Source organism: Ascaphus truei, chromosome 1, assembly GCF_040206685.1.
Source record: "Ascaphus truei isolate aAscTru1 chromosome 1, aAscTru1.hap1, whole genome shotgun sequence".
NCBI lineage: Eukaryota > Metazoa > Chordata > Amphibia > Anura > Ascaphidae > Ascaphus > Ascaphus truei.
In genome coordinates, this window is record NC_134483.1 from 390,240,797 (window position 1) to 390,266,468 (window position 25,672).

At 46.0% G+C, this 25,672-nt stretch overlaps 1 protein-coding gene across 1 annotated transcript in view; it reads left to right on the top strand.

Moving 5' to 3' along the window:
- LOC142501681 (putative ATP-dependent RNA helicase DDX60) overlaps window positions 1-25,672 on the top strand; it is a 203,205-nt gene that overhangs the window by 148,901 nt on the left and 28,632 nt on the right. Inside the window, 2 exon segments of the mRNA XM_075611875.1 lie at window positions 2,692-2,892; window positions 12,843-12,947. Of these exon segments, the coding sequence (XP_075467990.1) occupies window positions 2,692-2,892; window positions 12,843-12,947 (306 nt within the window).

Genomic DNA, 25,672 nt, shown 5'->3' on the forward strand with positions numbered 1-25,672 from the left:
ATTGGGGGAGCTTGGGGGTATTTTTATATGTATTGGGGGCTTGGGGGATTTTTTGTATGTATTGGGGGGCTTGGGGGAATTCTTATATGTATTGGGGGCTTAGGGGAATTTTTATATGTATTGGGGGCTTGGGGGTATTTTTATTTGGGTTGGGGTATTTTTTTATATGTATTGGGGTCTTGGGGGAATTTTTATATGTATTGGGGGCTTGGGGGAATTTTTATATTTATTGGGGGTGTTTTTATATGGGTTGGGTTTTTTTTTTTATATATATGTATTGGGGAGGGTTGTTTTTTTATATTGTGTGTGTGTGTGTGTGTGTGTGTGTGTGTGTGTGTGTGTGTGTGTGTGTGTGTGTGTGTGTGTGTGTGTGTGTGTGTGTGTGTGTGTGTGTGTGTGTGTGTGTGTGTGTGTATTGTGGGTTATATGTATTGTTTTTTTTTATATGTATTGGGTAGGTGGGGTTTTTGTATGCATTTGGTGAGGGTGGGGATTTTTTTGTATGTATTTGGGGGTGGGAAGATTTTCGCATTGGGGGTGGGAAGTTTTTTTGTATATATCTTGTGGGGAGAATTGTGTGAGGGGGGAGCGAATAAGTGAGCATGGGGTAATTGATGGAGGGAGAGGAGAGAGGGGGTGAGTGAGTAAAAGAGGGAGTAAGAGTGAGATGCAAAGGAGAGAAATACATGCGAGGCGGGAGAGTGAGAGGGGGTGAGACAGAAGGGAGCAAAATACATGGGAAGAGAGAGGGGGAAGAGAGAGGGCTCGTTAGGTGTGAAATGGGGAGGGGGGCGGCTCGCAATACCACCGACACGGGGGGAGGGGGCTTTTTAAAATGTTTGTCCTGAGCCCCACGATTTCTGTTGGCGACCCCGAGCAAAGATTATTATTGAGAGCATTCATTTGGACTATACTCTCCATCAACTATTTAGCAATTTGCATAATTTAATCCCTAGTTATTTGACAGACAGCACCAGATTTTTATCGTTTCAACCATTTGAGTGTATTTTTTTTTGTTATATTATTAAATAAAAGTTTAGTTTTAGAGTTATTTGTATCAATGATAACTTTAGGGGTTTGAGTGCATCAGAACCACAACTTTGTCCTCCCAGTTATCCTTATGCAAGTTATATATTTTTAGAAGACAAATGTTTTCCCCCCTTCACCCTTACTTCAAAGTTCATTATGGTTAATATTATTCATAGTTTTTTTTGTATAATTTATTGTACAATGATATGTTGTCTAATGTAATCATTGTATGTTTTTTTCTATTTTGTAAAAAAAATACAAAATTCATAACAAGAAAGACAGAAAAAGATTGTCCCCGTGTGACTTTACAGAAATAATGTATAAAAGGTTATAACATGATAGACACAAGGTTTCTAGCCCAAATAAAAATTTAATTTCTATCTTTCTATGAGGTAGGTTCATAAATGTGCAATAAGCATGACTACTTAAGCCAGCTATTTAAATATATGATTTTTTTGGCATTCATGTGTGTCACCCTTAAATACCCTTCCCTACACGCATACCAGTATATGGAACATTTCTTACTGATACGATAACTTATGAGGACAAAAGTACTGAGCGCAAATACTGTAGTAAATCAATAATAGGAATAAAATGAATAAATATAAAGAAAACAAATATGTACTGTCCTATAAGGGTGCTGCTTCTGTAATGGGTTCTATCCAAGCCCACTAAGGTGATGAAGGCAAAAAGTTCAGGAGCGCACTCGCATTCAGGTGGGTATATATTGAAAAAAGGAGAGAATAAAATATACAATAGTTCAACACAGTAAAAAATAAAAAAAATCCCAATAATAGATAATAATGATCCTACTCACATTTTATGCGAGTATTACACGCCTTTCGGTTGTTAGGAGTAACCAACTCAGGTTGCAGATCATCAGCAAGATGGGGACAATGAGAGGACAATGGAGGATGGGATTATGATGCCCCTTGAAGAAGTTCTAACGGACGAAACGTGTAGGGCAATACCACAAGTGGATGAGAGTGTTTTGAGCAGAGGTACTGTGGAGGACTGACCAAGACGTTTGGATTCCTCTGATCCAGTGACCTACTGTGGACAGCCGCCACGAGGTTCCTCTGAGAGACGAGGTTCTTTTGGACTTTCCACCACTCCATGACCCAGGGTGGTGCCACTGCCAGTACTTATAATCTGCATGTGAGTGTCACTGTTTTTAATACTATGTTTTCATAAAGCAATCTGCACTATCCTCTGTGTCCTCTCCTCTCTTTTTTGGGAGTTTTCCTGACCATCTTGCTGACGATCTACAACCAGAGTTGGTTACTCCTAACAACCGATAGGTGTGTAATACTCGCATAAAATGTGAGTAGGATCACTATGATCTATTATTGGGATTTTTTCTATTTTTTACTGTGTTGCACTATTGCGTATTGTTTTTTCTCCTTTTTTCAATATATACCCACCTGGATGCTAGTGCGCTCCTGATCTTTTTGCCTGATACAATAACTTGTCTGCAAACATTTTACCTTATTGTTAAAGGAAAATAACAATGTGATCCTATGCAGTATGTTTCGTATGTCTGTGTTTTATTATCAGGATTTTTATATTTCATAATACCAACATAAGCTTTAAGTATACGAGATGCCTATTTCATATGACAAACATAAATGTATACTCTGTATGTTTCCTGTTCTTCTGTAGATGTCAGGGCGAGCTGGAAGGCGTGGTCAGGATCTGATAGGAAATGTCTTTTTCTACAAAATTCCAATGCCCAAAGTAAAAAAACTCATCAAATCAAATGTTCCCCAGTTGAAGGGTCAATTCCCTTTAGGCATCTCTTTGGTTCTGCGACTCATGCTACTGGCAGCAAGATCAGATGACAAGGAGGATGCCAAAGCCAAGGTATGTAGTACCTCGGGTGAATACATCTATTCTCTTATTAAAGAAATGCCCATGTTCCAAAATTCATAGGTGATAACGACATATTGGGTCCAAAACGACTAACACAAAAATATATGTATATTACCTCAAGGCTTACTTCACAGGATGTTTAATAATTCATTATATATATTTAAAACTGATGTTTTGTATCACCTTTTTCCGACAAACTCCACAAAAGGCTTTATGATTTACTATATCTCTAATATGGGTGATGACCTCTATACCTCTTAAAACACTCCATTATTTCAAAATGTTTGTAAATTGAATGAAATGGATGATGCACCCTGTTGTTTTGCTTCTCTAAGGGGAGTCACTTCCATACCCTGTATACACACAAATTAGTCAATTTTGTTTTTTTGTTAAGATATAGAAACAATACACATTGTGCTAACAGCAGTTACTTCGGCTTGACTATTGTTTAGGTTTTTCACGATGTATCTGAATATGCCGACTTTCTCTTCTATACTCAAGTATGCCTAGTTATCTTTCTCTATTGTGATATCCATCCCTCTATTTTCAGCCTTCACACATCGTTATTTTTGTTTTCTGCTTTTTTCTATATACACGTTCTCTCCTGGTGAACCTTTTTTTACAGCTGGTATTATCTGTTTTCAGGGCCGGACTTTGACCTTCTGAGGCCCTAAGATATGTCAAGTTTAAGAGGTCCCAAAAATTAGAAATAGATTTATTATTCGGACTGAAGGGACCATTGAAAATATAAACATGAAACTGAAATAAATTAAAACATTATACTAGCAATGTTATATACAAAGATGAAGGTGTAAAGCTAAAATAAACAGTCTTTTCTTTCGTGATTCTTGGAGAGCATAGTCATTGAGGATGTCTTCAAATGATAAGCTACGAAGTTTGTCACTTTCGATGCACATGATGCTTAGGGTCATATTTGAACGACAAATGTCCATATTTATAGAGAATCTTCTTTTTCCCGAATCTTCTTTACTTATCATCCGAGTTTAAAACTTGAAAGGCATAGATTTATTTTTATTATTAGTTTATTTACATGTAGCCATGTCCCCTTACCTCACAGTCCAATATGGATAATAGATTATTTGCTCATTATTAAACACAACATTAACCAGCATAAATACACTAAATAAATACAGTTCTACTTACCACAGCAATATGAAGGGCATCCTCATCAGGATGCTGCAGGTCCCTGTCCTCCGTTGCCAGAAAGCATACATATATAATATATACATTCTAATGACCCCTAACCCCTTAATCACCTTAGTGGTTAAAAACCGCTATAGTAATTAAGGTGTTTACCCACTCTGCCCCGCTACCCACCTGGGAGGCCTAACCACCCACCCGGGAGGCCTAACCGCCCACCCTGTACCCATTGAGTAGTATAGTGGTACATCAAACCCATATAATAATATGGGCATTATAAGCCTCTATAGCACTCAATGGGCACCCTAATCAACATACATTAATGCTCAAAACACACAATAATAAAACATTTCAAAACTCCAAAAAAACACAATTGACTAAATAAAAACACTAGCCAGGCAATGCAATTAATACAAGCAATAACCAGATCAACAATGAATTCATTAAAACAGTAACCAATCAAATCAATTAATTAAGACACCTGTAGCCCCCCCCCCCCCCAGGGTGGACAGTGGGGCCTGCGAAAACCCGTCAGGCCCACCGGGGACCCCCGTCGGTCTGGGGTATGAATCCTGTATGTTAAAAAATAAATCATGGTTTTACATTATAGGGGGGTACAGGGGGGGGGGGGTGTATTGATGCTTAGTAAATATTTTAAAATATACATTTTCTTCCTAGTGTAGATGTGCAAGGAGTAAAACCGCGTTGGTTTTATGTCTAGGGACACCCTGCTTCCCAAGATACAGGCCCCGTTATGGGGTGCCAGTATCTCCTATGCATTGGATTCACGCGTCACGTGACCGGGACATTTAAATGCGTAGGAGATACCAGTAACCCCTAACGGGTCCTGTGTCTAAGGAAGCCCGGGGTCCCCGGACCTCAATCCAACGTGGTTCTGCTCCGGAGACCCCTTGCTCATGGACACTAGGAAGAAAATGTATATTAAAAATCATACATTTCGGGCGAGATTTTCGCAGGTAGAGACGGCTCTCTCTGAGCAGAAATAAATCGCCGGGTAAGGCCTTTTTAGAGAGGTGATAAATTCACCCGTTTTGGGAATTTTGCTATGACAGGTAATCAACGCTTTCTGAATACCGAGATAGCAACGCTCCAAAAAACGGCGATATAAATTGCCCGACGATATTTTTTTTGAACCTTTACTGCATATGCCCCTTTAGTGTTGCAAATGCTCATTGAGTGCCTTGCACATGCATAGTACAGCCGAGAGCAGTGGCCATCTTAGAAGAGGCTTCAGGAGCCCCAGGGAGATGCCAGGCCACGTGGGCAGCACAGCCAATAGGGCTGCCAGAATCACAGGAACAGGGAGAGTAGGTTTGGGCGAAGCAGAGGCACGCTCAGTCAGAGCAGGGACAGCAAGGTGTAAGGTAGTGTCCGTGGATCAGTGCATCCCTGGAGAAGACCAGATACCTCCATAGATCCCAGCTAGGGCCTGTGGCTGCTATGAGGAAGGCCCCAGATAGGGATGCTCCCCTTAGCCTTGTAGTGACAGAGGTTGAGTTAAGGCCCCAGTGACGGACGCACACGGTATGCACGGCCTGCAGTCTGGAACCAGACCATAGGCCACAAGAGACCCTTTATAGGGACACACTCCAGTGGGAGCCCCCTCAGAGGCGGGTGCCTTTGCGAGAGGATTGGAGAGACCACGTCGTGGCTCACAGTGCGGTCCGACGGATAACCATCTTCAGGTTGTCTTCGTCTGGACTGGAGACCAGGAAAGGTACCCTACGTGCACCCATGGCCACACACACAAGGGGGGTAGTGCTACTTCTCACATTTGGGTGGGCCTGCTCTTGTGAACATTGGGTTACAGGTGCCATGGTCTTCCTCAGCACTTTGGGGGACTCAACCTTGTGGTGTTGGGCTATTGTATTGTGGGGACGTTAGGTTGTGGGTGTTGGTATATTATTGTGTCAGTAAATCTAAGTTGGGGATACCTGTGTGTGTCTTTATTTTCTGCCGGTATTGTTCCTGGGAAGGGGTTATCCAGCTGTGCTTGGATCCCTCCAGGTGGAGGTGCTGTCTAGAGATAGAACGCGACCACCCCAGGCTTCCAGTGGCAGAGGATCAGGCCTCCTGTACGCCAGACAGGTATCCAGCACGCGTGGTCCCTTGAGTCACGGAAAGAGTGCAACATTTGGAGGTGCTACTGAGATTCAGACCTGGGGTGCCCAATCTAAATTAAGATACGCCATATCCAGAAGGGAACATGTCCCTACCCTCCAGCCAGAGTGTCCACGCGTGGGCCCTGCGACATCAAGCATCTCCCCGACACATGTTCGCCATTAGCTAGGTGTCACTGCCCTTGCCTGACCTGCGCGACACCCTGTGACAGATACCGGGGTTTACTAAAGCCTGTATTATAGATGCAAAATGGGATACAGACATCCAGTGGAGTACGCTCCTAGTTGACTGCCGCTGTGATATCCCAAAGGACAATGCCCCACAGTTCCTACAGCTCCCTGAAGCTCCTCCCGGTGGAAGTCTGCTCATATACCCAAAACACAGTGCCAGAACTGAGGCACCTAGTGTCACCCCTAGCGTGGGAGAGTGGCAGGTGCATACAGCTGTCCCTCCCCAGGGAGCCCTAGCTGGAGCGAAGCTGGCAGACGATGGTCTGGACGGAGCCACCGTAGTACCAACAGTTCAGATGGAGCTCAGTTATTCATGGGAGCCATGCAGCAACTGACTGGGAAAATAAGTCAGCTGGCCCCGGTCCAACCCTACCGCAAGTTGAAAGCCTTCTCTGGGATGCAGTCCACACCATTGAAGAAGAGGCATTTGAGGAATGGCGAGACCATGAGGTGCAAGTACTGCCAGAGTGGACATGCATGTGCATGGATGCTGTCAAGAAACAGAGACTCATGGAATGTCTATGGCCCCCAGCCGCCAATATCGTACGACTATCGTAAATGCCATGAAGAGGCTGATGCTCAAGACCTGGTCCGGGCTCTAACTAAAGCCTATGGTACTAAAGACGACCCCATTGCGTTGTGTTGCCCAGTTCCATGCCTTCAAGCAAAGGGAGGGGGAGGACTTATCCAATTTTCTATGACAGCTGCAGCTGACTCTGTGGACCCTGATTAACTAGGAGGTCATCTGCACGGCCGAGCTGGACGATTATAGAATCAGGCAATTCTTGTGGGGAGCTTCGCTCACACACTCCCTCATGGCAAGGATCTGCTGTGTGATCTCCACCACGAATCCTCCCAACTTTGAGGACCTAATGGACCAAATCCAGGAGCAGGAAACCATCTTGCGCTTTCAGACCCCTAGGGCGTCCCGTGAATCCTCCAAGGTGGAGAATAACGCGACTCCAGCAAAAAAGTCTTGCGTAAAGGAGAAGTCTGAGGACCCTACCCCCCAGAGGCTGCCCCGACAGGCCTTCTCGACACCTAGGAGATCGGCTCCTACCTCTAGTGCCGGTGCAAACCGAAGTGACCACTGTTACACCTGTGACCAAGAAGGTCACTTTGCAAAAGAGTGACCAAAGTCAAGGACTTCCACGCCGGGGAGTCATGTCCTTCACTGTACAAACGACGGAGCAACCCTCCACCTCCTCGAAGAGCCCCCTGGCGCCTAGCACTGAAGAAGCACCCCAACCAGACAACTACAGTCGAGTAGGGCCAGCAGCCATCATCCGAGTCCTAGTGGAAGGGATATATGCCTCCGCGTTGCTGGACACAGGGTTTCAGGTGTCCATCATTTTCCACCTCTTCTATGACTCACACCTCAAACACCTGCCTGTGCAGTCGGCGGAGAAGATGAAACTATGGGGCCTCAGCAAGGAAGACTACCCCATTGACAGTGTGGTTCAAGTACGGTTGGACATACCACAACTGAACACCAACAAGACCCACCCCATGGAAGTGGAGGCTCTAATATGTCCTGAGTCCAGGGAACATCCAAGCTCCCCCATCATACTGGGGACCAACACCGATGTGGTGCAGGCTCTGATACAAGCCTATCTGCAAGAGGCACGCAAACTACTCCCTACGGATCTACCCAGTCTTCATAGAGGAGTGCTACAGTCCACCCAAGACTGATTCCGACAATTCTTCAATCTAGAGAAGGGGTTGACCGAGATCCCACCAGGTGGAATGAAGCGCATGGCTGTGGTGCCCAGGTACCTGGGACGTGACAACGCTGACTGGTACTTCTCTCTAGAGATTACCCCTGAAGAGGATGCCAAAGAGGGTTCCAGGTGGTACCAGAACTGAAGGAGTGGAAGACTGCCCTATCAAATAGCTTCATAGTGGCGATACAGAACGTTTCGCCTCACCCCATATGGTTTGACGTCGGTCAAGCACTGGGTCGGATGTACCCAGTTATGCTGTGGAATCCATGGCCCATGTGAACGCCATTGCTGAGCAATACCAGGTACTCATGAGTTCCGAAGACCAGGATAAGACAGCTGTTGTTTGTCCCCTCGGGTTCTACCAGTTTACCCTAATGCCCCAAGGCATATGTGTGTCCCGGCGACCTTCCAGAGGTTGATGGAGAAGACCATTGGAGATATGAATCCATGGGAATGCCTTGTCTATCTTGATGACATCATCGTGTTCGGAAGAACTCTTGAAGAGAACGAGGATCGCATACTGAAGGAACTAGATAGACTGGGCAAAGAAGGCCTGAAGTTGTCCCTGGACAAATGTCGGTTCTGTCGGACGTCAGTCACCTACATGGGCCACATAGTGTACGCAGAAGGAGTGACAACTGATCCCACTAAAGTCGAAGCCGTAGTGAGCTGGTCCAGACCAAACAATGAGATGGAGCTGCGATCCTTCCTGGGGTTCTGCAGGTTCTACTGTTGCTTCGTAGAAGGTTACTCCAGCAAAGCCAAGGTCATCAATAATCTCCTGAAGATATACCCAGAGGAGACTCGTCAAAAGGCCACATCTCCACGAACACCCTTCAGAGACAAGTGGCTGTCCACCTGTGAAAAGGCGTTCACAGGTCTCAAGAAAAGTCTCAAGGAAGCACCGTCTTGGCTTATGCCGACCCCGAGCAGCCATATATCCTTTATGTGGATGCAAGCTTCAACGAGCTGGGAGCTGTACTACATAAGAAATACCCTGCTGACCTCTGCCCAATGGCTTATGTGAGCTGAAGCTTGACGCCCAGTGAGCAAAACCATCCAGTTCACAAACTGGCGTTCCTCGCACTCAAGTGGGCAGTAGTCGAAAAACTCCATGACTACTTACACGGAGTCTCGTATGAAGTGCGGATGGACAACAACCCGTTGACTAATATCCTGACATCTGCCAAACTGGACGGCACCAATGCTTTGTCCAGATGACCTGGACTGGGTGCAACACCGACGATGGGCCATGGGAAAAAATCCCTGGACCTGGGATTCGGGCAATGTGCTCGACTGCTGCCATAGTGGAAGACAAGGTGTCTTTCTCTGAGCTCAGAGTAGCTGATTCGCTGGGATGTCAGTCCAAGGCACTCCATGCCACGACTGCCATCCAGAAGGCATGTCAATCACCCAGGATACCATTCTAGAATCGAAAAACTTGGTGAAGTACCAGATGCATGACCCGGTGGCTAGAGCTATATGCCCGGCCATTCAACAGAACAACCCCTCTTTGGTGAAGCAAATAGCAGTCATCATGAGGTAATGGGACTAGTTCCACATAGAGTGGGGTCTCCTCTACAGGATCGTCCCATACCATAACCATCCCTACAGGAGACAACTAGTCCTGCCCCGATGTCTGCAGTACCAGGTTCTACGATCACTGAATGATGAGCATGAACATCTGCGCATAGACAAGACCTTCGGCCTAGTGAGAGACCTGTTCTTCTGGCCCAAAATGATGGAGTCAGTAGAACGCCACTGTAGAAAGTGCCTGCGGTGTATCCAGAGGAAAACACTGCCCACACGCGCAGCCCCAATGGGCCACCTAAAAAGCTTTGGTCCCATGAATCTATACTGCATCGACTTCCTGTGCATAGAGACCGATTCAAAGGCATAGGGAACGTGCAGGTGGTGATCGACCACTATACACGGTACTCCCAAGCGTTCTCAACCAAGGATCAGAAGGCGATAACAGTGGCTAAAGTGCTATGGGAGAAATACTTCATCCATTATGGGTTGCCGAATAGGATGCACTCCGATCAAGGGAGAGACTTCGGGAGCAAGTTGATCAAGGAGCTTCTCAACTTGCTCAACATCAAGAAGTCTCGGACCACTCCATACCATCCAGAGTTTACATGCTCTGCCGGAGAGGTTCAACCAAACCCTACTCGACATGCTCAGCACCCTAAATGGCTCCCAGGAGGCTGTGTAGAGCAAACATGTGGAGTCACTAGTGCATGCATACAACTGCACCAGACATGAATCCATGTGATTCATGAGGTACTTCATGATATTCGGGCGAGAGGCACGACTGCCTGCGGACATTCGTATGAGGGTATCTACCGATGGGGTACCCAATATGTCGCATTCTAAATATGTGAAACGGCTCCAAGACAGCAAGCACCATGCATATCAGTTGGCAGAAAAGCCTCAGCCCAGCGGAACAGGTGCAACAAGTGAAGGTATGACCACAAGGTCCGCTATCGGAAACTTTGGCCTGGAGACGCTGTTCTCCTACGAAATCTAGGAATCCCCAGCAAACACAAGCTTGCCGACCTCTGGCGCGATGGGCCCTTCGATGTTGAATCTCAGATGCCAGGCTTCCCTGTCTACCACATACGAGGCGCGGATGTCAGGGTAAAGGTCTGGCACAGAAATCACTTGCTGCCCATCCCGCAAGTGGGAGAAAGTGACTCCGAACCAGAGACAATAGTAACGGCCAGTGAGCCAGTGGGGTCAGAAGGGAACTGAGCCAGTAGTCAAATCAAATCAGGATCCAATGGAAGGACCCTCCACTAATTCAAATGGAGACTGGTGGACACCTCCCGAGGGAGCACCGGGTAATGGGCCCGTGCCTCAGGTATCCTCACTAGTGGCTTCAACAAGCCCCACTTGACCCAAGAAGCCTGAGCTTCGTTCTTTTAAGAGACAGTACAGAGACTGAGTTACCCCTTATATATAGGCCAGGGCCACAAGACTATGATAGAAACTCCCAAGAGGAAGATATTGCAGATGAGACTCGCAGGAGTCATCGAGTGAGATGCCCTCACAATAGAGTGGCATATGATTCATTCACCCCACTATGAGTCTCAGCAGCTAGCTCGGAGCATGCTAGCTTCAATCATAGCCATGTTCACTAAATTATTCAATCTAGTTTAGAGCCTGTATCAGTTAAGTTGTATGATCATAATGCATTTTTATTATATAACTTTGTGTATATATGTTATGTTGTCACAAGCGGGGTCATTGGAGTCTCCACCAGGGGGAGGATGTAGCCATGTTCCCTTACCACTCGGTCTGGGGTGCATGGGGGGAGGCTGCAGGGAGACGCCGGGTCCTGCTAGAATGGCAGGCAGACTCGGCATAGGTGCAGGGAGGTTGTCAGTGAGGGTTGCGTGGTATACAGGGTGCCGCCATCTTAGTGCCTTGCATATGCGCAGTACAGCTGAGAGTGGCGGACATCTTAGAAGAGGCTCCGCGTGGGACTACATGTCCCAGGAGCCTCAGGGAGATGCCGGACCACGTGGGCAGCACAGCCAATAGGGCTGCTGGAATCACGGGAAGCAGGGAGAGTGTATTTAGCGAGAAGCAGAGGCGTGCTCAGTCGGAGCAGGGACAACAAGGGGTAAGTGTCCGTGGAGAAGTGCATCCCTGGACTAGGTCAAATACCCCATAGATCCCAGCTAGGCCCTTGACTCACCTTAGTTTGGGGCTGCTATAAGGAAGGCCCCAGATAGGGAGGCTCCCCTTAGCCTTGTAGTGACAAAGGTTGAATTAAGGCACCAGTGACGGATGTACGGCCTGCGGTCTAGGACCAGACCATAAGCCACTAGAGACCCTTTTTAGGGACACACTCTAGTGGGAGCCTCCTCAGAGGCAAACGCCTTCGTGAGAGGATTGGAGAGAACGCGTCGTGGGCTCAGAGTGCGGTCCAATGGATCACCATCTTCAGGTTAGGGAGACCAGGAAAGGTACCCAATGTGCACCAACGGCCACACACAAGGGGGGTAGCGCTGCTACTCACATTTGGGTGGGCCTGCTCTCATGGACATTGGGTTACAGGTGCCCAGGGCACCCTCAGTACTTTGGGGGACTCACCCTTGTGATGTTGGGCTATTGTATTGTGGGGACGTTGGGTTGTGGGTGTTGGTATATTAGTGTGTCAGTAAATATAATTTGGGGATACCTGTGTGTGTCGTGTAGTCCCTTGAATCACAGGGAAAGAGGGCTACATATACAATAGAATATCAAACATTCCGGTATTTCTCTTAATGGGAATAATTCAAATTACTAGCTAGGTGATATCAAAATAATAAATAATAATCTAATTTTGTCAACATTGTTTGAGTTTTTAATTTGAAGAGTAGGTATTTTGGTTTTTGTGTTTGAAAGAAATATCTAGTTAGTGTCCAGCTAATAATGGAGAACAAGGCAGTGACTTCATGTGGTGATGTATGATGTTATCAGCAATCTTGTTTGGAGAGCACCGAGATCTTTTCACAGTTTGTGTACTGTAAAATCATAGACCATATGTTTTCTATTATATACTAAGTGATAAAAGGCGCTGAATAATAGTTACTTAAGCCATTGATTGTAACTAACCTTTCATATGTTGACGTTTACAATAATATTAATTTATTAATTAATGTTTGTTTATGTTTTTCCCCCACTTATTATTAAGGTATTATCCTTGCTGATGCACTCACTGATGTCATTTAAACAACCTCTGGAAACAAGCATGTTGAAATTATACTTCCTGTTTTCATTGCATTTCCTAGTTCAAGAGGTAAGTGTCAAATTGGATTTGTTTGGGAAATGTACCTAGTAGTAATGACAAGTTTTGATTTGGGAGAACCTGCATGAAGACCAAGTGCACACTTTTTGTGGCAGACAACAAATCTTATACACCAAAACAGATGAACTCTTATGGAGAAGGCATTCACGATGTCTATACAATTCTACATACAAATGTTGCAAGACTCACAATCCGGCGCCGCAGTCAAAGAAGCAAAAATCGGAGCCAGTGTCAGCCGCGATTGTGATGCGGGGGTTCATGCTTCCTAATGATGAATGTAGAATAGGTGTCCCCCATATAATGCAGTCAAAAATAGACTAAGCTGCTGTCTGAGGATATATGACATTATTATTATTGCCAGTAGAGAGGTATTGCTACTCTATAGTGTCAGATCATATCCAGGATTAATAACAGCTGTATGCTGTATTAATATTGTCAGCAGAGTTTGTTTTCAAGGACAACAGTGACACATATCCTCATACAGCAGCTTAGTCTATTTTTGACTGCATTATATGGGGGACACCAATTCTACATTCATCTAGTCTCCTGCTACAACGTTATATTATACTGGGTACTATATATGCTTTCCCTAGAAATAGTATCTACACCGCCAATTGACACTACAGTTCACCATACCCCAATTATTGGGCGTGTCAGTAAGCACCTACATTTGCTATTAAGCGATTCAGTTTTTAATCTATGGGTCACGATGTTTACTAATGACCACTGAGGTAGCTATTACACATACTGTATACTGTATGTATATCAGTATATATGTGCTTAGCACGAGTGCAATCTACCTGCTCTATGGGGATTTTCAATTAGGATTTGATATACACATATGACCATATTATATGCATGTATGTCTCTGGTATAGGCAGTCAGGTTTTAAGCAGTAGCCTAGTGTAACACTACTCCTAGTTTCCATTTGTTTGCATTGCATGAAAACAATCCCACATTGCATGATAATGCTTTAAAATTCGCACCAGTGGGGCGTGGCATGGCAATGGAGCAGGAAAGTCACAGGCTAACACAGCTCCACAGGTCTGTAGCCCAAAACCTAGCCATATCACTCTAAAACTCAACTAAAAAAAAAGCATACCGCTCAAGAAAATCTGTAGCGAGAGGTTGCGGGACCCAATGAGGAAAAAACGAGCGGACGCTCACCCCTACACCACAGCCATCTTACCCCCGCAGAGCAGCAACAAAATGGCCACCAGAGCTGCAAGGGCGCTCTATTCAGCGCATTCAGGGGACCTGGCTGGGGATCGGAGGAGACACAGGCAGCCACACACAAGACTGGATGTGTGAGGCGGGACCCAAGAGAGAGGGTAAGAGATAGTCACCCCCCAGATATACCAGGGAAGAGGAAGCCTGTATAGCTGAACACAGGTGCTGCAGCGCAACTAAGGAGGAGGCAGGGTTGGAGGTGGAGTGCACCTGAGCTTGCAGCACAAAGTGAAAGGCTACAAGGGGAGGCGATCAGGAAGGATAGAAGGTAGAGAAAGATCCACGATCAACATAGGCACCTCTGAGGTAGGCTAGGAAGCCCCACAGTCCCCACAGGGCCCTTGGAGAATCACACACAAACACATAAATCATAGAGCAGTCCCTCTGAGTGTACAGATGCAACATAACCTACATCAGACATGTAGGCAAGGGAACCTGGGTTGGAGACCAGCGGATTGAGCTCCAGATCTAGCAAACCTTAACAGGTCCACTAATACCCAAAGTGTAATGGTAAGAAATTGTATAATAATGATATTAAAATAAATAAAAACATCACCGCATTGAAAGATATATAAATCAACAAGGGTGACGGTTCTAGAGAATGGCACTGAAAAAATAAGAAAAACCAGCGAGGAGAAATGGCAGAGTTCTTGAAAAAACAGAGTGTAGCCCACATCCCACCCGGGAAATCTCCCCAACTAGAAAACAACCAGACTCGGAGTCAGAGAGCGAAACAACTAATTAAGACTCCACTAAGAAAGATATTAAAGACTTGTTCCAGAGCATACATACTCAGTTGGAGGAGAAACTCGACTCTGCAACTAGTAGACATCCATCAAGATATCACAGATTTAGGAAACCGCACAGACACTGTAAAGAAAAGTGGAAGAAGTCATTAAACACCAAGATACTGCAGCCCAGGACCACAAAAGACTACGAGCTCAGATGGAGGAGATCCTGGTACACCAAGAGAACACGGAAAATAGATCTTACCTAAATAAACTTAAGAGCAGAGGCATCCCATAAACAAATGTGGTCCCAAAAGAATTTACTGTATGTTAAAGTAGTTCAGATTTGTACTCCCAGAGACACCACAAGAATTTTGAATAATGGATCGCTGTCACAGAGCACTCAGACCTAGACCACTCAACATAGACAAACCCAGAGACATACTGTAGCACTCTGTCTACATTATTTCAAAACAAAAGAAGAAATATTGACAGTGCTACATACAGTACATCGCAGAACTCATCCTTCGAAAATATCCAATTACAGGCTATGAGAAGCGAGCTCAGGACATTAGAGATTCTGAGATAGAAAGGTGTCAGATATCGCTGGGGATTCTCCTTCAAACTGATTGTGAACAAAGAGGGATCCAGCTACAGTACATCCTTAAATCCCCAAAGGAAGGAGCAGAGTTTCTGGACCATCTGGAGATTAGACCACCGACAATGACTTGGGGTCGTAATGTCAGACCAAAAGCAGTCAGAAGGTCCAAGAAGAGCCTGACAGGAGGCCAAATGACCACTATTGAAGATCCTTGAGTTTGCTTCCCAGTGAGATGCCAAGTCTGCTACAGTACAGTATACACCACACGCTCCTTCCCCCAGAGACAGGAGAGTACTGAGGCCCTTCGATGAGAGTACTCACTCAATAGAGAGAACAGCCACCCGCAGTTACAGAAGAAACTGGACTAATCTGTCGTAGGACCAGTGCAACAGGATAATGGCAAAGGTTAGTTGAATGCATTCTGTATGTCCCATTGGTAGAGCAAGCTAATACAGAAAATGGAGGTTGAATAAATTCTTGTAGTCCACTTGATCAAGGAATATTTAAGATGAACACTCAAACTTTAGTAGATGCCGCATCAAGGGCTTGACTCCAAGTGGGATTTATGGTATACGAGGGGAAGATATAGCCTGTGAAGCTGTTCAAGTCTGTTCACCACCACACTTATGGGAGGTACTACTTAGAGTGTATGAAAAAATTGAAAGTGTAGATCAAAGTACAGGACATAAAGAGCATAACACCCCCAAAAATGGATAGTACTCGCGGAGTAGTAGTCCTTGGCTCAAAGGTGTGCTTCCAGCAGCAGATGATAGTTGTATAGTCCAAACGAAGTGGGAAAAGCAGTGCACAGCATTGGCAGAATAAACATAGTAGAGCACATCCAAATTGATTAAAACCGATTTATTGATGGGTTGACATATTGTATGAGGCATCAAGGTAAGTGGGTATTGCAAAAACTCTGACACATTTCGTGCGAATCTGGCCCTTTGTCAAAGAGGCCAGATTCGACAGAAACGCGTCAGAGTTTTTGCAATACCCACTTATCTTGATGTCTCCTATGTCATCCAATCAATACATTTGTTTTAATCAATTTGGATGTGCTGTATTCCTTTTATTCTCCCAATGCTGTGCACTGCTTTCTCCACTCCGTTTGGACTATACAACACCGACAGTTACAGTTGGTATAGTAAAATTAAGATGTTTAACACTGTTTATCAGAATTACTCATTGATAGATTATTAATATACATACAAACTATTTCAACGGGTACATGACTTGGGTGTGGGCCTGATCTTTGCATGACTAAAGTCTATGTTCTGACCAAGTCACAAAACCCCCGACAGTAGGTCCTCAATGTCCCCTAATTCTCTTATAACACCTGAGGACAACATAACCTCGAGTTGTTGGACTATCTCGGAGTTAACTCTACCCTGGTCATTTTGTTTATATACCCTTTCCCCAAACGTATTCCAAAATAACGAGAGGTTAGATAAGTATGAATATAGTTATTATCCATTAAGTACAGAGGAGCAAGCCCATAGACATGTCAAAAAATGAATAACCACCAACCCACCCCGTGCACTTATGGCCCAAAAAATAAAACACACAATGTAAAGTGCCAGAATAGCCCCCAAAAAAGAAGATTAGCAATGTTAGAACACGAAAAGGCCAAAGACAACATAATCTTACTACAGGAGACACATTTTTAAGCAATTCTCAGCCAAATTTCTTTGCTAACATTTTTCCAGAAGTATGCCTTGCCCCAGCATTATGAATTTGATGAAGATAGCAAAATATACAATAAACCTGGAATAATGTCACGTTGGCATGAAATACTGTACACAAAATGGACCCTAGGGATAGTGATGTGGGGTAAAATATACAAGGGAAGGGATACCACAATAGGAGAGGAAGAGGGAACAACAAAAAAATGGGGGATGTATGTAGTGGGTGGGTAACAAGGGGGACAACATTTCCGGGTGAGAACCTGTTCCTCAGGCCCATTCCCTCAAGTCCAAAGGGACAAAAGGTACTTCCATAAACCCTTATATCCCCACTATATAGAACACAACCAAACACAAAATGCAATAACTATAATCAGAAAAAGGTTCACTGAGTCCAGATCCTAGTAGGAGAATGAAATTCTCAATAGATATGAAATCCAACCATAGGGTCATTGGTCTAAGTCTGGATTATCCTCTCTCTCTGTCTCTCTCTCTTTCTCTCTCTGTCTCTCTCTCTCTGTCTCTCTGTCTCTGTATCTGTCTCTCTGTCCCTGTATCTGTCTCTGTATCTGTCTCTCTGTCTCTGTATCTCTGTCTCTGTGTCTGTCTCCATGTCTCTCTGTCTCTCTCTCTCAATGTCTCTCTGTCTCTCTCTCCATGTCTCTCTGTCTCTCTCTCCATGTCTCTCTGTCTCTCTCTCCATGTCTCTCTGTCTCTCTCTCCATGTCTCTCTGTCTCTCTCTCCATGTCTCTCTGTCTCTCTCTCCATGTCTCTCTGTCTCTCTCTCCATGTCTCTCTGTCTCTGTCTCTCTCTGTCTCTTTCAGTATATATATTATATTGGGAGGAATTGCACCCTGCAAATAACATTATATTAAACTTGCTTCAGTATGCTGTCTATCATCAATATTTTTCATGTGAGTCTCTATGTTTAGCTGAACACAGCAGAAAGGGTGCTGCTCAGAGTGACTCCACTAACTGGTGCGCATCAAATGACATCAACACCTTTTGGGTAGGCTAAGTCCAACAATTGCCATGAAAGTGAAAAGTCCAAATGAGGCACAATGCCCCAGGTACAAGGACTGACACAATGGCACCAACACAATCCTACAAGTTTCGTGACTATGGGGTCACTTCATCAGGGAGTGAGTGCAGGAATTCCCATCAGGCTTTAAATATCCTTCCTGAGTTCCCTCTATACTGCACCGACACACTTTATTCGAGCAAATACCCAGTATGTACCTGGCAGATACCTGGAATGCGCCGCTCCTCACCTCTGACAAGCCCCGTTGTGTTTGCCTTCCCAGCCTGGGTTCATGCCTGGCTGACGGGCGGCCGATCTGTTAAATGATAATGATTAGGATTTAATAGGCTGCAATGCTTCGCGTGTCTACCAGATGGCATAAATTCATGAATTGTAATGCAGTATATATATATATACTGTGCAGTATTGCAGCCAGCGGGAATAAAATGCTTCAATCCCTGCCTGGAAAATAACCCAATGAACTCGGGCAGAAAACAGTCACAAACCTCAATACACCCGGGTATACCCGAATTCGTGGGACTAGCCGAGCTCGAATAAAGTGTGTCGCCAGTGTAGGTGGGGATGTTGCTGGCAGGGCGACGGAGTCGCCGGCGGCTCCCTCCGCACAGGGCGCCGCCATATTGTGTGCGTGAGCATTCGCAGAAGCGGCAATTGAAAGACAGGGGCCTGAAAGGTTGCGCATGCATAGGGCAACCCGTGGCGGTCATTAGAGTCGCTCATGTGCAGTGTCCTATGCGCACGCGGCCCAAACGTTAATTCAGCAGCAGGGAGACTACAACTCCCATGATGCTTAGGGAGAAGCTGCCAGGTGACGCCCGGTAACCAATGGGATGGCTGGATTGCTCTTGAGGGAGGAAAGAGTACTGCATGCTGGGACAGGAAACATGGAGTCAAGACCTGGACCCTGAAGGTGCCGGTTGTGTCCACGGAGCTGTGCTCCAGGGACTAGGCCAGAAGTAACCCCCGAGGGCCAAGTTAGTCCCCTGAGACACGGTAGAGAATCTCTGTGTATGATATAGGGAAAGACCTTCAGATAGGGACGCTTTCCATTATAGCAATAGAGAGCGATATGCTGCAGGACATGGCCTGAAAGACAGTGCAGCTTGATAGCAGAGAGCAGAGTTGGACTCCATAGTAGAGACTGCTCCCAAAGGATCATCTGGCTGGGGGTCCCTCTCCAGAGGAGCCAGACGGTGGAATCATCCACGCAAGGAGCAGCGCACCGCATAGCAGGACCACGTTGCGGAGCCACTGATTGTTGCTGATTATCCTGGTCAGGACTATGACCAGGGAGGTATTATAAGTGCACCATCGGGCCCCAACACAGGGAAGCGCTATCCCTCACACTTACACTATTGTTTGTGAACACTCAGGGGTTAAGTGCCCAAGCACATTGCTACTGAAAGGACAAAGGGTGATGCACTAATTGACATGTGGGGTGATGCCATGATTGACAGGTGGAATGATGCAATGAGACCTATGTAAGAAGTTATATTCCTATGCTTACTAAATACTGTTCTTATCCAACTGTGTGTATTTACTGTGTATGTTGGTTCCGGTGAGGGAACACTTCCACCACGCTGGGATCCCTCATCGGTGGAGGTGCTGCACCGTTTATAAGTATACCCCAGGCTCCCAGTGGCAGAGGTTCAGGCCTCCTGTTAGCCACACAGGTGAGAGCCGGGGTACAAGGGCTACATTTGGAGGCTCTGCTGAGATTTTGACCTGGAGTGCATTGCTCAGTAGTTTAAATAGTATACTGTCCTATTAAAATGTCTACGCCCATGCCCCAACAAGTGGCGGAATGGGCCGCACGACTCCAAGAACAGCTGCGACACGTGGTTGCGGTAGGAGGGATGCCCGCTCAGGTGTCCATGTTCACTATCTGCAGTGTAATACAGACACTGCCAGGCCTTAGGGGAGCTAGACTCATTAGTAAGAGTTACCACTACGACCACCAAGAAAACACCCTCTTACTGGCCGTAGAGCAAGAACTAAGCCCCAGTAGTGCTCCCCAGGTGGTGTACTTATCAGAGACATTACCACAAGGATGTCCACTCATTTATCCAGGAACAGCCTGTAGTCCCACCACCGCCTCAGCGGCAGTATCCACTTATGATGAGTTTTCACCGACTCAGGCCCTCAATTCCCCTCCCCATCCTGAGGGCGGGAACACCAAAGATATGGCCACCAGTACTCCTGCAAGGCCTGAGGTGCCTTTACCTTGAGTAACATTCACTCTGGATACCCAGCAAGGGGCCACCAGCTGGGCACGGAGTCCACCCCTGTCACCCACCCCTGACAGGCGGACCTGAACTTTTACCGAAATCTCTAGTACGGGCCTGGAAATGATAGTCGCCCACTCAGTGGCGGTTCTATATTGGGCGTAACCTTACCCCAACTAGTAGAAGCTCTAACTATGTCATCACAGGTGCATAACTACTGAAAACTAAAGACCTTTTCTGGGATAATACCCACACCCTCCGGAGAAGAAGGATTTAGCTGAGTGGTCATGTTCAGAAGCTGTCAAGCGACAGAAACTAGTGGAGTGTCTCCGGCCACCGGCCGCACAACTGGTACGGATGCCTTGGGAAGGAGAAGTTACGGCTGAAGAGCTGGTAGAGATGTTGACCCAGTCATACGCTAGTGAAGATGATGAAGACGAGCTAATGACGCAGTTCAAGGCCCTCCGTCAAAAGGAAGTTGAAGATTTATCTGCTTTCGGCTGCCGGATCCAGCTGCCCCTGGGGAACCTCCTATCCAAAAACTTCATATCAACCATGGACGTGGACCGTTATAGGTTCACACAACTACTGAAGGGGTCATTGCCGAACCACCCCATAGCCTAGTGATGCGGGCCGCCCCGATCACTGCAGTACCACCCACCTACATGGATTTAATGCGGTACATCTGAAGACACAAGGTACAGCTGCACTTCCATGCTCCCAAAAAGATCAAGGAATCTCGCAAAGAAGAGACCAAGGAGGTACCATTGCCAAAAAGTAAAGGGATAAAAAGTGAAAAGGGTATCTCCACCTCTGAAGTGCCTCGGTCCACTCCCAGGTACCCTGGCAGTTCAAGATCTCACACAGATTTTCGCTGCTTCAACTGTGGTGAACCAGGTCATGCCGCAAGGACCTGCCCACACCCCCGAAAACCTCCTACAGGGCCCAAGTCCTTCACCGAACAAGTACAGCCATCACTCACTTATTTCCTGGCACTACCTAAGGCAGATAAAGGAGAATCAGAGACCCCCGCGGAAGAGGCCCTCCCACCTGATGCCTATAGCAGGGTAGGATCCACTGCTATAATAAGAGTCATCTTGGAAGGCGTCTATGCCTCAGCTTTGATGGACACTGGGTCGCAGGTGACCATTATCTATCGGGCATTCTCTCTACATCCGGTACTGTTTGAATTCGGACAGAGACTGGGCAGGATATACCCAGTTACAACTGTGGAGACAGTAGTGCATGTCAAAGCTGCTACCGCACAGGAAGAGCCCGAGGGGTTACCGTTTGATTTTGGAGATTCGACCATATATGAATAGTGGAAGAAGCGGCTAAGTGCGCAGCTGGAAGAATGGTGAGAAGTGTTCTCTACTAATGAGTTGGATGTGGGCTGTAGCTGTAACACTCAACACACGATTCGATTGAACGATGCCACTCCATTCCGAGAGTGATCAAGCCGAATTGCACCCAGGGATGTGGATGAGGTAAGGAGTTTCATCAACGAGATCGAAACGGCCGGCATAGTGACTGAGTCACAAAGTTCCTGCGCCTCTCCAATAGTGATAGTGAGAAAGAAGAACGGGTCTGTCCGCTTGTGTGTTGATTATCGTACTCTGAATCAACGTACCATCCCTGATCAATACACATTACCCCGGATGGAAGAGATCCTCAATGCGCTGTCGGGAAGCCAGTGGTTCAGCGTATTGGATCTGCGCTCAGGCTATTTTCAAGTCCCTATGAGCCCGTCAGACCAAGAAAAAACGGCCTTCATCTGCCCTCTTGGGTTTTACCAGTTCACCCGCATGCCTCAAGGTATTTGTGGTGCTCCTGTGATGTTCCAGAGGCTGATGGAGAAGACGATTGGGGACATGAACCCGCGCGAGCGTCTGGTCTATCTGGATGACATAATCGTGTTTGGGAAGACTCTTGAAGAACATGAGGCCCGTCTCCTGAAGGTGTTGGATAGATTGGGCAAGGAAGGCCTGAAGCTATCCATAGATAAGTGTCGGTTTTGCCAAACCTCCGTTTCCTATGTGGGCTACATAGTTTCTGCCGAAGGAGTGGCCACTGATCCTGCCAAGGTAGAAGCCGTGGTTAACAGGCCAAGACCCGACAATGTGATGGAGTTACGATCTTTCTTAGGGTTATGTGGCTATTACCGAAGATTCATCGAAGGAAACTCTAGCAAGGCCAAGGCTCTCAATAATCTACTCAAGATTTACCCAGAGGAGCCTCGGCAGAAAGCTATGTCTCCAAGACGCAGAAAGTTATGTCTCCTTTGGAGATCAATGGACCCCCGACTGTGAAAAGGCATTAATTGGAATGAAGAAAAGCCTGACGGAAGCTCCTGTACTGGCCTATGCAGACCCGGAGAAACCCTATGTCTTGCATGTGGATGCTAGTTTCAATGGGCTGGGAGCAGTGTTACATCAGAAGTACCCTGCTGGTCTGCGTCTCGTGGCATATGTGAGCCGAAGCTTAACTCTTAGTGAGAAGAAATATCCGGTTCATAAATTGGAATTTCTCGACCTCAAGTGGGCAGTAGTACGATTACCTGTATGGGGTCTCCTTTGAAGTGAGAATGGACAACAACCCCTTGACCTAACAACCCCTTGACCTAACAACTGCCAAACTGGATGCCACTGATCACAGGTGGTTGGCTGCCTTATTCAACTATCAGTTCACTTTAAAATACAAACCCCGGCCTCTGAACATAGGAGCGGACGCACTATCTAGAAGACCAGGGCTGAGCACTATGTCTGATGACGGGCCCTGGGAAGAGATTCCTGGACCAGGACTGAAGGCGATGTGCTCTACCACAGCGGTTGTGGAAGATAAGGTGGTGTTTTCAGAGTTGTGAGTAGTTGATTTGTTATGATGCCGACCTCACGCCCCCTCTGCCGCATACTGCCACCCTGATGACATGGGTCTTACTGAAAATGTGATCTTCACTTGGAAAGAAATGGTACTAGCACAGATAAGTGATCCCGTGGCTAACGCGGTCCGTGAGGCTCTCCACACAAATGACACCTCTAAGAGATGGAACCGGTCCCCAAGGACATCTTCATTCCTCATGAGAGAATGGGACAAATTTGAAATCGATCGTGGCCTCCTTTATCGGGTCATTCCCTACCATAATTATCCTGACCGGCGACAATTGTTTCTGCCCCGGCATCTACAAAGACTTGTCTTACGATCCTGGGAATAGATAAGACTCTTGGATTAGTAAGAGATCGATTCTTTTGGCCTAAAATGCGGGAGTCCGTAGAACAACATTGCAAGAAGTGCGTACGGTGTATTCAGAGAAAGATGCTGCCCACCCGCGCTTCCCCAATGGGCCATCTCAAAAGCTCTGGCCCAATGGACTTAGTCTGCATGGACTTCTTATGTATAGAGCCCAACTCAAAAGGCATAGCCAATGTGCTAGTAGTGGCAGATCACTATACCCGCTATGCGCAAGCATTCCCGACCAAAGACCAGAAAGCTACCATAGTGGCCAAAATGCTGTGGGAAAAGTATTTTGTGCACTATGGTCTGCCAAATCGGATGGACTCCGATCAAGGGAGAGATTTCGAGAGCAAGCTAATCAAAGAATTGCTGCATTGTTAAATATTCAGAAAGGCCAGAGGTAACCCCCCAGTTAGTCCCCTGAGACATGGTAGAGAATCTCTGTGTATGATATAGGGAAAGGCCTTAAGATAGGGACACTTTCCATTAAAGCAATAGAGAGAGAGAGCAATATGCTGCAGGACATGGCCTGAAAGACAGTGCAGCTTGATAGCAGAGAGCAGAGTTGGACTCCATAGTAGAGACTGCTCCCAAAGGATCATCTGGCTGGTGGTCCCTCTCCAGAGGAGTCAGACGGCGGAATCATCCACGCAAAGAGCAGCGCACCACGCAGCAGGACCACATTGCGGAGCCGCTGATTGTTGCTGATTATCCTGGTCAGGACGATGACCAGGGAGGTATTATAAGTGCACCACCGGGCCCCAACACAGGGAAGCACTATCCCTCACACTTACACTATTGTTTGTGGACACGCAGGGGTTAAGTTCCCAAGCACATTGCTACTGAAAGGACAAAGGGTGATGCACTGATTGACATGTGGGGTGATGCCACGATTGACAGGTGGAATGATGCAATGAGACCTATGTAAGAAGTTATATTCATATGCTTAGTAAATACTGTTCTTATCCAACTGTGTGTATTTACTGTGTATGTTGGTTCCGGTGAGGGAACACTCCCACCACGCTGGGATCCCTCATCGGTGGAGGCGCTGCACCGTGTATAAGTATACCCCAGGCCTCCTATTAACCACACAGGTGACAGCAGCACGCGTAGTTGTAGTACTCCGGGGTACAAGTGCTACACATATGTAGCAAAAATGGATATATAGTTGATACATGAATGTATAAAGTAAATACCTTCTGTGAGGTAGATCCATAAGCACAGCTGAAAAGAGACAGGGGAAACCCCCCTGGAGAATACAGATAGTTACAAAAGGGCAGTATACTATAATCCAAGTGCACAGGCATATGTTATGTTGTTACAAAAAGAATAACCATCTATACACTATCGTAATAGAAAAAACATAATGTAACACAGCTGGAGAAATCCTATATTGAAACTGTTCAATAAAGAGATGAATTGAGCAGACCTGTTTAAATACATATACTGAGGGTAGATACACAAAACACAGGTACGTATCCAAAGTTCAAAGGGTGTCCGTTAAGTAACATTAAGTTTAAAAAGAAAAATCCCCAGTTGTTCTGGTCTGCAGGGTAAAGATGGCAACTGGAGCCTCCTCGAGGAATAGAAGAACAAATTTTAAGCAAACTCTATTTTCCACTGGCATTTTTCAGTTTAATAATTACATAATGTACTATTGACTTATAGGATTATCTTTTAGCATAACACCTTTACCATTTACAGTATTTGACAGACTTTGGGCCCTTTTCTATATTGTATGAAGTGGCCCTTTAATGGGGCTATTGCCTCTGAAAACGGCCGCTTTGGACAATATAGAATTACCCTCTTGATATGTTTGCATTAAGCTCCACATGTAGTACTTTGTTCATGAAACCACTTGTGGAACTTACAATCTTAATTATTGATATTTGGGGTACAGCACCCCTCTTACGCTAAAGGAACTAGCTACTTCTGCAAAAGTATGGGTCACAAAAAGATGGAAATTGGTCTC